The 13,623-nt window shown below is 34.9% G+C and overlaps 1 protein-coding gene across 1 annotated transcript in view; it reads left to right on the plus strand.

The window, feature by feature from the left end:
- The first annotated feature begins 2,515 nt into the window (after nucleotides 1–2,515).
- Nucleotides 2,516–13,623, plus strand: part of LOC107673785 (cysteine-rich motor neuron 1 protein-like) — a 44,172-nt gene continuing 33,064 nt past the window's right edge. The window contains exons 1-2 of the mRNA XM_016467574.1: nucleotides 2,516–2,850; nucleotides 13,240–13,410. Coding sequence (XP_016323060.1) covers nucleotides 2,652–2,850; nucleotides 13,240–13,410 — 370 coding nt within the window. The 5' untranslated portion in view covers nucleotides 2,516–2,651. The remainder of the gene's footprint in view (nucleotides 2,851–13,239; nucleotides 13,411–13,623) is intronic.

The raw sequence follows: 13,623 nt of genomic DNA on the forward strand, positions 1-13,623 counted from the left end.
TAGTTAATTTATGTATAATTCATTTAAAAAAAGATCTTTCTAACTTCAGTGTCATTGTGATTGTGTCTTAAAGTAATTTGAAAACTGTGTTTATTATTTATTTATAGCATTCAGGACTCAAATTATGCGTCACTCAACAGAATTGTATCTCCTTCAGAAGTTACACTTGTTTGGATGTCGTGCTGTTTCTCCTAAACCTCTTTGCTTCACCCTGACATCTGTGATCTTCTGCATCTGATGACTGCGTAAAGTAAAACTGATGATCGACTCAGTAAACCGCACTGAAATGTGTAAAAGCAGAAGAAAGACATTTGTCCTCTGTTGTTCCTCCATGACAGGCTCCTGTGCTCTCTGACCCCGTGACCTTTGACACAGAGGTGGAAACTTGACCCTTAACATCATCAGAGCAGAGGTCAGAGGTCGTGTGTGTGTGTGCTGTAACACTCCAGTTTCTCCTTTAGCCTGATAACTGGCCGTCATGCATTAGTGAGGTGTGTGTGGAAGCGTCTCCTCTCAAATCCTCAACTTATCTCAGTACAAGAGCTAGAAAACCTGTGACGGAAACTCTGAGTAATAAAATACACTTCCTGTAGATCAGCTGGCTTTGCTTTCAAGATACAGAGGACATCAACACAGAACTATAACTAACTCTCTCTCTCTCTCTCTCTCTATATATATATATATATATATAGGCCTACTAGTGCTGTCAAATGATTAATCACGATTAATCACATTCAAAATAAAAGTTTTTGTTTACATAATATATGTATGTGTACTGTGTGTATTTATTATGTATAGTGTATATAAATATAATATAATAATAATGATAATAAATAAAAAGAAATATCTTATGCCCATCAAGACTGCATCTATTTGATCAAAAATACAGAACAAACTGTAATTTTGTGAAATATTATTGCAATTTAAAATAACAGTTTTCTATTTTAATATCTGTTAAACTGTAATGTATTTCTGTGATGCGCAGCTGTATTTTCAGCATCATTACTCCAGTCTTCAGTGTCACATGATCTTCAGAAATCATTATGATATGCTGATTTATTATCAATTCATATTTTTTGGGACCTGTGATACTTTTTTTCAGAATTCTTTGATAAATAAAAAGTTAAAAAGAACAGCGTTTATTCAAAATAGAAATTTTGTGTTACAATATACACTCCTGTTCAAAAGTTTGGGGTCGGCACATTTTTTCTTACTTTTTTTTTATTTATAAAGAAATCAATACTTTTATTCAGCAAGGATGTGTTAAATGGATACAAAGTGATAGTAAAGACTTATATTGTTAGAAAAGATTTCTATTTTGAATAAATGCTCTTCTTTTTAACTTTGTATTCATCAAATAATCCTGAAAAAAGTATCGCAGTTTCCCAAAAAAATATTTGGCAGCACAACTGTTGCCAACATGGATAATTCTAATAATAAATCAGAATATTAGAATGAATTCTGAAGGATCATGTGACACTTTAGACTGGCGTAATGGCTGATGGAAATTCAGATTTGCATCACAGAAATAAATTATATTTGAAAGGATATTAAAGCATATTAGAATGATTTCTGAAGATCATGTGACACTGAAGACTGGAGTAATTATGCTGAAAATACAGCTTTGATCACAGATATAAATTACATTTGAATAGTATACTAAACTACAAAACCAATATTAGAAATTGCAAAAATATTACTGTTTTTTCTGTATTTTTGATCAAATAAATACAGCCATGATGAGCATAAGAGCCTCCATTAAAAAACATTTTGAACAGCAGTGTATATATATATATATATATATATATATATATATATATACATACAAGTATTTGTTTAGAGAATCTGACCTGAACTTTCTCTGATGGAGGAGAAGAAAAAGAAAACAGAATGTTTACAGGCGGATCGTTCGTGAATCAGACGATGAAAGATGGATGTTTTGGGAACACAGTTCATTTGACAATAATCCTGCTGATCACATGTAAACCAGAGACTTTCTGTGAACACTTACAGTGGAGAGTATTTTAAAGTGTGAAACACTGATTAAGAAAGAAAGACACATAACACAAGACAACAAATGTGCACATTATGTGTGCGGAAAAAGTGCAAGTAAGCAGGAAGTGACAAGTGCTGAGGTAGTATAGTTGACATCTTGACCATGATAAATAAAGACTTTTACACAATGAAGTATTGCACTTGTTGATAACCTTTTCAGTTCATTTAAAGAATTGGTCCAAATGAATTATACAAGAAAGAACGCAATGCAATTAAATGCAACAGTGTTTCTGTGCATATAAACAAAGAAACTGAAAAGCAACAATCTGCTGATAAAAGTAACTGATGCTTCATTCATCTGTTTGTGCTGAGCTCTTTTCGCTGCTTGTGATTGGACGAGCTCCGCGTCAGTCATCCTCAGGGGGCGTGGCTTTGATGTCTCTCTCGCTGTAACGCGTGTTTGAGACTCAGTTTGAGTGTCAGTGATTCAGTGACACGGACAGAGTCATCATCACTGTAACAGCTTTACGAACACTTTTCACTCACTGCAAACGTGCATCATTCCCAGCGAGGATCGCACAACTGAAAGTCTGTGGGAAGTTTGCCGAGCATTATATATTTGGGATTTATTTGGATCTGAGACTCTGTGAACCACTATGTGTCACCAGAGCTGGTTTTTCAGTGTGCTGCTGCTGGGCTTCTGCGCTCGGGCCACTGGGGCTCATGACTCCAGGCTGGAGCTGGAGCTGTGCGGCGGGCCGGACTGGACTCTGGGCTCCTGCGGATCCGGACTCACCTGCGCGGCGCTCAACAGAACCGGACCGGCGCTCGCACCTGAGACAGGTGTCTGCAGAGGTCAGTGACGCGCGAGAGCTTCAACACGAGCTCATGACGCTGAATGCATGCTCGTCGATATCATCAAAGAACAGGCATTTGCATTGCATTCGTGCAGTGTTGGGAAGGTTACTTTGGAAATGTAATAGGTTACAACCCTGCTGAAAAAAAGAAAAGAACTTCTAATGGTTTCAACCTTCTACCATTAAAACCATTAAAAATGGTTTTCTGTAGTGTGTTTTTGGGACATATTCCATTAGGATTTATTGGTTTTAACAAGCCACCAATAGAAGGCGACCAATTACCAGTAGAGACCAATAGGCACCATTACAGTTTCCATTAAAACCAGTACAATTCACATTATAACCAGTAAAAGCATTACAAATTCTGTGATGGTTTCTATTGTTGTTGTTTTTTTGTTTTGTTTTTTTTAAAGGGAAGTTACCCTATTTAAAATGTAATAAGTAGTGTAACTATTTCAATTACTTGCTGTTAGTCATTTTCAAAATCCTTCATCACTTGAATTAAGGTTATAATAATTTAATTTTAAAGCATAGCCATCACAAAATCAGACTTACTTTGAGATCCTTCTGAGGTTAAATACCATAACAAGAAACAATTTTAGTAGCTATGATACTGTTTTTGAAATCAAATCTTTGCATGACAAGAAACACTGGCATATAACAGTTAATCTTAAAAAATAAAGCATATACATACATAAACCCAAATATGAAATAAAACCGTTATGGAATAAGCATGTGTCCTGTTCTGTCTCCTAAACTCCTGAAATATTGGTGTCTCATATTTCAGAGCAGCCAATGCAATCAAAATAAATCAATTAAATCTGTATTATGTAGGTGTGTGTGAAAATATTCAGATGTAATCCCCTTTGTAATCGTTAACATTTTCATAAGTAACTATAATTTAATTACACATTTTTTCTTAGTAACTGTAACTGATTAGTTACATTTATTTTGTAATTAAATTACGTAACGCCGTTACATGTAACTAGTTACTCCCCAACACTACATAAACCCAAATATGAAATAAAACCGTTATGGAATAAGCATGTGTCCTGTTCTGTCTCCTAAACTCCTGAAATATTGGTGTCTCATATTTCAGAGCAGCCAATGCAATCAAAATAAATCAATTAAATCTGTATTATGTAGGTGTGTGTGAAAATATTCAGATGTAATCCCCTTTGTAATCGTTAACATTTTCATAAGTAACTATAATTTAATTACACATTTTTTCTCAGTAACTGATTACAATTACATTTATTTTGTAATTAAATTATGTAATTTAGTTACATGTAACTAGTTACTCCCCAACACTGCCTAAATGAAATTTTATTTAGACTTCAGAGAGTAAATATGACAACAGCATTCATGTGGATTCCAGCACACATAGGAATTAAAGGCAACAAAATTGCAGATGTTTTAGCTAAGGAGGCATGCAAGCTAGATGAGGTTATATGGAAATCCTATATAGTAAATCGGAAGCAAAAGTAATAATTAGGAATAGTATAATAATATAAAGGAATGGCAATGTAACTGGGATTGGGAAGTAACAGGCAGACATTACTACAGAATCCAGGAGAAAGTAGGAAGGTATGTAAAGGTAATAACAAAACAGAAGGTATAATTACACGATTGAGAATGGGACACACAGGGTTAAATAAAACATTACATCTAATACATCCGACTGGTTTATGTGATCATTGTCAGGATGAGGAATCAGTGGAACACACACTACAGTATGTCACTGCCAAAAGTACATCACAGAAAGAGAAATATTAAAGAAAGAAAATAGTAAACACATTTTTTTTTCATCATTATTATTATTATCTGGGAGGTAGCTGACTCAGGCCCACGCTCCAGTATAGCAGGTGGCAGTAATGCACCTTATCATTGGATGCCGACCGCCATTAAAACAAAGAAGAAGAAGAATGAATGTTTATAAAGTGTTTAAGACCACCCATGATGAGGAGGAGGATGGTTGTGGGTCTTGACAGTTTTTCTCTAGTTTGGCTTCTTGTGCATCACGTCATGATTGATTGCTTGATTGATGTGGTTATGTTGATTGATATGATCAGTTTATACAATGGTACTTTGATATGTACTGTGATATTGATTAATATGTACAATAGCACATTACTCCAACAATACCATGCTAAAACCATGGGACTTGTCCAAAAACATGGTATTGCTATAATAACTTGTCCAAAATACTATAGTATCACCGTGGTGCATGTCCAAAAACATTGTATTGCCATAGTTACTTGTCCAAAATACTGTAGTATTACTGTGATACATGTACAAAAATCATGGTATTTGCCATAGTATGTCCAAAATACTACAGTATTTTCATGGTACATGTCTAAAAACATGGTATTGCCGCCAAAATACTACAGTATTGTCATGGTACATGTCTAAAAACATGGTATTGCCGCCAAAATACTACAGTATTGTCATGGTACATGTCTAAAAACATGGTATTGCCGCCAAAATACTACAGTATTGTCATGGTACATGTCTAAAAACATGGTATTGCCGCCAAAATACTACAGTATTGTCATGGTACATGTCTAAAAACATGGTATTGCCGCCAAAATACTACAGTATTGTCATGGTACATGTCTAAAAACATGGTATTGCCGCCAAAATACTACAGTATTGTCATGGTACATGTCTAAAAACATGGTATTGCCGCCAAAATACTACAGTATTGTCATGGTACATGTCTAAAAACATGGTATTGCCGCCAAAATACTACAGTATTGTCATGGTACATGTCTAAAAACATGGTATTGCCGCCAAAATACTACAGTATTGTCATGGTACATGTCTAAAAACATGGTATTGCCGCCAAAATACTACAGTATTGTCATGGTACATGTCTAAAAACATGGTATTGCCGCCAAAATACTACAGTATTGTCATGGTACATGTCTAAAAACATGGTATTGCCGCCAAAATACTACAGTATTGTCATGGTACATGTCTAAAAACATGGTATTGCCGCCAAAATACTACAGTATTGTCATGGTACATGTCTAAAAACACGGTATTTGCCATAGTATGTCCAAAATACTATAGTATTGCCATGGTGCATGTCCAAAAATATGGTATTACCATAGTTACTTGTCCAAAATACTTTTGTATTGCCATATCGTGTCCAAAAACATGGTTTTGCCATAGTTATTTGTCTAAAATACAAAAAAAAAAATCATAGTATTGCCATAATGCCATATCCAGAAAATAATACCATGGTACTTTCAATACTTTTTAGTCGGCTTACACTTCCCGTTCTGTTACAATGAGGTTTATAATGTACAAATTGTGAAGTAATCAAGAATAATCAAGTTATTCATGAGATTTGCTCAGTCAATGTAAATCTAAGTTTAGCATTCCGATCTAAATTTTCAGTTAGCTCATAGCTCTTCGATTGAATAATGCTGCTGATGTAATGCACAAGATGATTTGGCTCACGACTGATCGCAGCGTCCTGTGATGTGATGTTAGGCTCCTGTCGAAGAGTTTAGTCAGGAGAAGGTCATAAAGGCAGGCTGGAGCTGGACTTTCTCCAGGTCTAAACACTTGGATTGCTCCGGACGGCTGAGCGAAAGCAGAAGTCGGTCTGTGGGAAGGTTCCGGAGTTCAATTAGCCCTTGTCTTCATCTTCCTTCTGTGGGGTCTGTGGTTCATCCCGAGGGATCGCGTCCTTGATTGGGTTTTATTTACTGGGCAGTGTTGGGGTTAATTCCTTCACAAATGTTCCGCTTTGAACGAGTCCGACTTACGGTTTTTTTTCAGCTGCTTACACACATTTTCAAAACTTTGCCTCTTTTTTTCAAAACTTTACACACAAATCCAAAACTTGCACACACAAAATGCAAATAAATAAATGCAGATGTAATATGAGCATGTAGAAAATTTGAGGTTAAATAATGAGTGTCATTTTCCAGCCACTGACTAACCAGCATCTCTTTAGGATAGTAATACATTATTCATGATTGTCATCATTAATTACTTCTCCCCCCCCATTAGCAAAGAAATTAATGAGGCTGTTTATATTCTGACATGGCTGAAGGCGAATGGAAGATGTGAAAATTTTTGGTTCCCCAAAAGGTTTTCTTAAAATAATTCAGTTTTTTATGTTTTAAGTACATTTTAATAATCTAAAGAACCTTTTTCCCCACTATAAATTTTCCATGGATGTTATAGGTTCTTCATGGAACCACAGATACCCGCCTTGAGTGTAGATTTTGTTTATATACTGTCAGAATATTTGGACTGCATTTATGGATTTGTTGGACAAAAATAAAGATGTTCTGTTCTGCAAACAAAACCTGCAAATATGCTAATTAACAACCTCTACATCACCAGTACTGCATATTTAAAGCTACAGTGTATTATTTTAGCACAACTAGAGTCTCCAAACAGAATAATGACTGTTTTCAAACAGGTTTCCCAAACTGGTCCAGTATGAATCCATCTTAGCAGTTCAATCACTGTCATTTCGACCGCCTGTTTAGTCTTGACTATCAGAAGTCTGAAAGACTTCCTCTGAGTCTCCATGTTCTTCTGTTTGCCTTTTCATACTGATAAAATATCAGCTTCCCACATTTGACCCATAACTATTATACGAGAAACAACAATAATGAGAAGGACGCAACATGTTTGCAATCAACCTCCTTGAAACTGATTAAACTAGTTATCATGTGGACTTTAGATAACAACACTAGAACAGACTGTTTTTATTTCAGACTAATCTGCATTCAGCAAGTACGTTTCCAGGAAAGAAAAAAAAATCATAGTATTGCCGTATTACCGTGTCCAGAAGACCTTTGATAATACCATGGTACTTTATAGTCACCTTTACACTATTTTGTTATTTTAATTTCCATTTTATATTGTACCTTTTCCAAAATATTATAGTACTGCCTTGGTACATTTCCAAAAAACATGGTATCATCTCCCCATATACTATAGTATTGCCATGACATATGTCCAAAAAGATGCCATAACCCCCAAAATACTATAGTATTACCATTGTAAATGTACATAAACATGGTATTACCCCCGAACTACTATAGTGTTGCCATGGTACATGTCCAAAAACATGGTATTACCCCCAAAATACTACAGTATTTCATGGTACATGTCCAAAACATGGTATTGCCCCCAAAATACTATAGTATTGTTGTGGTACCTCTCCCAAAATACTACAGTATTGCCATGGTACATGTCCAAAAACATGGTACTTCTCCCAAAATACTATAGTATTGCCATGGTACATGTCCAAAACATGGTATTGCTCCCAAAATACTACAGTATTGTTAATACTGATAGATAAACACAAACCGGTCTCTGATCGGTAGACGTGAACAGATGTGCTTCGTGGGCACCAGTGTTCGGGGTCGTGTGAAAATATGGAAATATCCTGGCAGGAAGTATTCAAATGGAAAAGACGTTGGCGGAGCGGATCATTCTGAGGTGACAGGAAATAATAGGGAAAGTTTTGGCAGGGTGTTCGATGGCTGGTTTGAAAAGCCTGTTTGTGATGGCACTGTCTGCGTGAGAAGAACCACAACGTGGGTTTCCACAAACGGGACGTTTCTGTGCCAAATGCGCCAATATCTGGCTGCTTTGTTTCAGTGCTCAGTCATGTCTAAGAATGTGGTTACTGTACAAGCCAGTTTAGGCTTCATAATAAATCAGAAAACACATTATACCTCAATTGTTTCTCCTAGATGACAATGAGATCAATGGGAGAGTTGAGCTGATATCCACATCTAATAGCACTGTAGGTCTGTTTTTATTTCTCCTCAGGACTTTTAGAATAGTAACGCATCTCTACCCCCAAATACTGTAGTATTTCCATGGTGCATGTACAAAAAACATGGCATTGCCCAAAAATACTGTAGTATTTCCATGGTGCATGTACAAAAAACATGGTATTGCCCAAAAATACTATAGAATGATCATGGAACAGGCCCAAAAACATGGTATTTTCCAAAAATACTATAGTTTTGCCGTGGTAATGTCTAAACACATGGTATTGCCCTCCAAATACTATAGTATTGCCATGGCACCTGTCCAAAAGCATTGTAAAGCCCCCAAAGTACTACAGTATTACCATAATACATCTCCAAAAACATGGTATTGCCCCCAAAATACTACAGTATTGCCATGGTACATCTCCAAAAACATGGTATTACCCCCAAAATACTGTAGTATTGCCATAGTACCTTGTCCAAAATACTATAGTATTGCCATGGTACGTCTCCAAAAACATGGTATTGCCCCTAAAATACTGTAGTATTGCCATGGTACACGTCCAAAAACATGGTATTGCTCAAAAATACTGTAGTATTTCCATGGTGCATGTACAAAAAACATGGTATTGCCCCAAAATACTGTAGTTTTTCCGTGGTGCATGTCCAAATACATGGTATTGCCCCTAAAATACTGTAGTATTTCCATGGTACACATCCAAATACATGGTATTGCCCAAAAATACTGTAGTATTTCCATGGTGCATGTACAAAAAACATGGAATTGCCCAAAAATACTGTAGTTTTACCATGGTGCATGTCCAAATACATGTTATTGCCCCCAAAATACTATAGGATTATCATGGAACAGGCCCAAAAACATGGTATTTTCCAAAAATACTATAGTTTTGCCGTGGTAATGTCTAAACACATGGTATTGCCCTCCAAATACTATAGTATTGCCATGGCACCTGTCCAAAAGCATTGTAAAGCCCCCAAAGTACTACAGTATTACCATAATACATCTCCAAAAACATGGTATTGCCCCCAAAATACTACAGTATTGCCATGGTACATCTCCAAAAACATGGTATTACCCCCAAAATACTGTAGTATTGCCATAGTACCTTGTCCAAAATACTATAGTATTGCCATGGTACGTCTCCAAAAACATGGTATTGCCCCTAAAATACTGTAGTATTGCCATGGTACACGTCCAAAAACATGGTATTGCTCAAAAATACTGTAGTATTTCCATGGTGCATGTACAAAAAACATGGTATTGCCCCAAAATACTATAGAATGATCATGGAACAGGCCCAAAAACATGGTATTTTCCAAAAATACTATAGTTTTGCCGTGGTAATGTCTAAAAACATGGTATTGCCCTCCAAATGCTATAGTATTGCCATTGTACATGTCCAAAAACATGGAATAGTCCAAAATACTATAGTATTGCCATGGTGCATGTACAAAAACAAAAAACATGGTATTGCCCCAAAATACTGTAGTTTTTCCGTGGTGCATGTCCAAATACATGGTATTGCCCCTAAAATACTGTAGTATTTCCATGGTACACATCCAAATACATGGTATTGCCCAAAAATACTGTAGTATTTCCATGGTGCATGTACAAAAAACATGGTATTGCCCAAAAATACTATAGAATGATCATGGAACAGGCCCAAAAACATGGTATTTTCCAAAAATACTATAGTTTTGCCGTGGTAATGTCTAAACACATGGTATTGCCCTCCAAATACTATAGTATTGCCATGGCACCTGTCCAAAAGCATTGTAAAACAAAAAACATGGTATTGCCCAAAAATACTATAGAATGATCATGGAACAGGCCCAAAAACATGGTATTTTCCAAAAATACTGTAGTTTTACCATGGTGCATGTCCAAAAACATGGTATTGCCCCCAAAATACTGTAGTATTTCCATGGTGCATGTACAAAAAAACATGGTATTGCCCAAAAATTCTATATAATTATCATGGAACAGGCCCAAAAACATGGTATTTTCCAAAAATACCATAGTTTTGACGTGGTAATGTCTAAAAACATGGTATTGCCCTCCAAATGCTATAGTATTGCCATTGTACATGTCCAAAAACATGGAATAGTCCAAAATACTATAGTATTGCCATGGTGCATGTACAAAAAACATGGTATTGCCCAAAAATACTGTAGTTTTACCATGGTGCACGTCCAAATACATGTTATTGCCCCCAAAATACTATAGAATTATCATGGAACAGGCCCAAAAACATGGTATTTTCCAAAAATACTATAGTTTTGCCGTGGTAATGTCTAAAAACATGGTATTGCCCTCCAAATACTATAGTATTGCCATGGCACCTGTCCAAAAGCATTGTAAAACCCCCAAAGTACTACAGTATTACCATAATACATGTCCAAAAACATGGTATTGCCATAGTACCTTGTCCAAAATACTATAGTATTGCCATGGTACATCTCCAAAAACATGGTATTCCCCCAAAATACTATAGTATTGCCATGGTAATGTCCAAAAACACGGTATTGCGAAATACCAGAAAAAAAAACATTATACCTCAATTGTTCTCCTAGACAAAAATGAGATCAGTGGGAGAGTTGAGCTAAAAACCACATCTACTCTTACTTTAGATCTGATTTTATTTCTCCTCAGGACTTTTAGAGTAGAAAAACATCTCTGTTGCGTCTTCTGAGCAGTTTTCTTCTGCCTTTTTTGGGAGTGTTTGTGAGCCAAGCCCCAGGAGAGCATCATGGGGGACCGTAGGAGCCACCGAAGCCGCTTTGTCTTTGTTTATTCACATGCGGCGGGCTGGGGGGTCTTCAGCCAGAACCTGCAGGAGCCCGAGGGGGTCTGCATCTGACGTGGATACTCTAGACTTATTTAACACACATGGCAGAGGAAAAACACAGAGATGCATGTGAGACTCCAGGAGAGCTCACGAGAAACCTGAGGCAGTGGAAGTTAGAAAGACTGGAGCTGTTTCTAGTGTAGGACAATACTATTACTCAGAGGTTGCTCTTTCAGAGCTCCTTTATGTTTCAGTCAAGTGTCAGTTTTGTCTCAGATGTTCTCAGTCTGATTTTTTCTCACTGCGCTTTTATTGTCAGTATTTATTGTCAGATTAGTTTACAGTACTATGCAGGTTTATTATCATTAACTAAAAGTCAAATTAAAACCATTAAAAATATGTTTCTTGAAACTTGAAAAATAAAATAAAATATAGATTTTTTTAGAAACAAATGTAAAAAAAAGGGGGAAAATTAAATAGACTTTTTCTTTTTCATTTAGTTTAACTTAAATAACTAAAACTAGATGAACTAAAACAAAAAAGCTATGTAGACATTTAAAAAAAAAAATAAATAAATAAAAATGACTAAAACGCACAATAAAATAACTAAAACTAATATTAAGTTGAAACTTTAAAAAATAAAGTCTAAATCAAAATATTAACAAAAATATAATAGAATACCTACTAAAATAACACTGTTGCTGAGTTTAGTAGTGTTATTTTAGTATTATTTATACACAATTATAGTATTTATTCATATTAATTAATTTTGTTTTATATTAAATATTTGTTTTTATATTAAATTGATTAATATTTGTTATATTTTCAGTTTTCAATTTAATTTAAATTTAAGTTTTAGTAATATTTTTGTGCTTTTTAAAAAAAAAATCAATTTAGTTTTAATTTATTATTAAATTAATTATTATTTTTATTTCTCCTCAGGACTTTAGTTTAGTGTTCGTCATTTTAGTACTTCACCTTAAATATATTTTTTTGCTTGTTGGCAAGGAAAAATTTCTCATTTTCATTTAGTTTAACTCAAAGTTCTAAAATAACTACAACTAAATAAACTAAAACCAATAAATAAATATTTAAATAAATGACAAAAACACAATAAAATTACTTATAATTTAACTAAAAATAAAGTAAAAACAGAAAATCTAATTCAAAATATTAACAGAAACTATAATAGTATATCAGTGATACTAAAATAACATTACGTTTACTACTTAGCAGTGTTATTTTAGTATTTATTCTGTACTATTATAGTATATTTTAATATTTTGAATTAGCTTTTATTTTTAATTTTAAGTGTTCGTTTTAATTTAGTTTAAGTTTTAGTAAACTTATGTGCTTTTTAAGATGATTTCTATTTTTTATTCTATTTATTTCAGTTTAGTTTTAGTTATTTTAGTACTTCAGGTTATTTTATTTCAGTTATTTTCCACATTTCTCATTTTCATTTTTTATGTTTTTATTATATTTATATATATATATATATATATATATATATATATATAACTCTGAGCAATAATAATAATAGTGATGATTGAATACTTGACCTACATTAGAGGAGACACTTGTGAGGCTTTTTTAATGAAGGAACATCTGAGAACAACAGGTGAAAGTCATTGCTTTCTTTCCATCTCACTCTGAGACATTAAAGAGATCTTTCCAGGCGTAACATTGTTTAAGCGTCTCTGTTTGGTGCCATTCTGTGGAACGAAAGCAAACAAATCTCAGCGACTGCTGAGATGCAGATGAAATGCGCCTGACAGACGAGTCTGGGTTACCATGGTAACGCTGTCTTCTTCTCCTCAGCGGTACCCGATGTGACGGATGCAGACGATGCAGACGATGCAGACGAGCGCTGCCCGCTGGTGAGCGGCTGTGAGCGTGTGGATGGACAGTGTGTGTGTGGATCCAAACACTCCTGCATCCAGATCTACAGCTACCCCGACAGAGACGCATGCGTGCATGCTGGGAAAACAGGTGCGGATTTCACACGCAAAATAAAAAGTCTTTAAAAAAATCTTACATGTGATGTGATTGAATTTAAGGTCATAACAAGTCTTAAATAGTATAACAAAAGTCTCAATTATCATTTTAAGAGGTTTTACCCATTTGGCAAATATATACAGGTGCATCTCAATAAATTAGAATGTCGTGGAAAAGTTCATTTATTTCAGTAATTCAACTCAAATT

This window comes from Sinocyclocheilus anshuiensis, unplaced genomic scaffold (assembly GCF_001515605.1).
Source record: "Sinocyclocheilus anshuiensis isolate Anshui unplaced genomic scaffold, SAMN03320099.WGS_v1.1 scaffold716, whole genome shotgun sequence".
Taxonomy (NCBI): Eukaryota; Metazoa; Chordata; class Actinopteri; order Cypriniformes; family Cyprinidae; genus Sinocyclocheilus; species Sinocyclocheilus anshuiensis.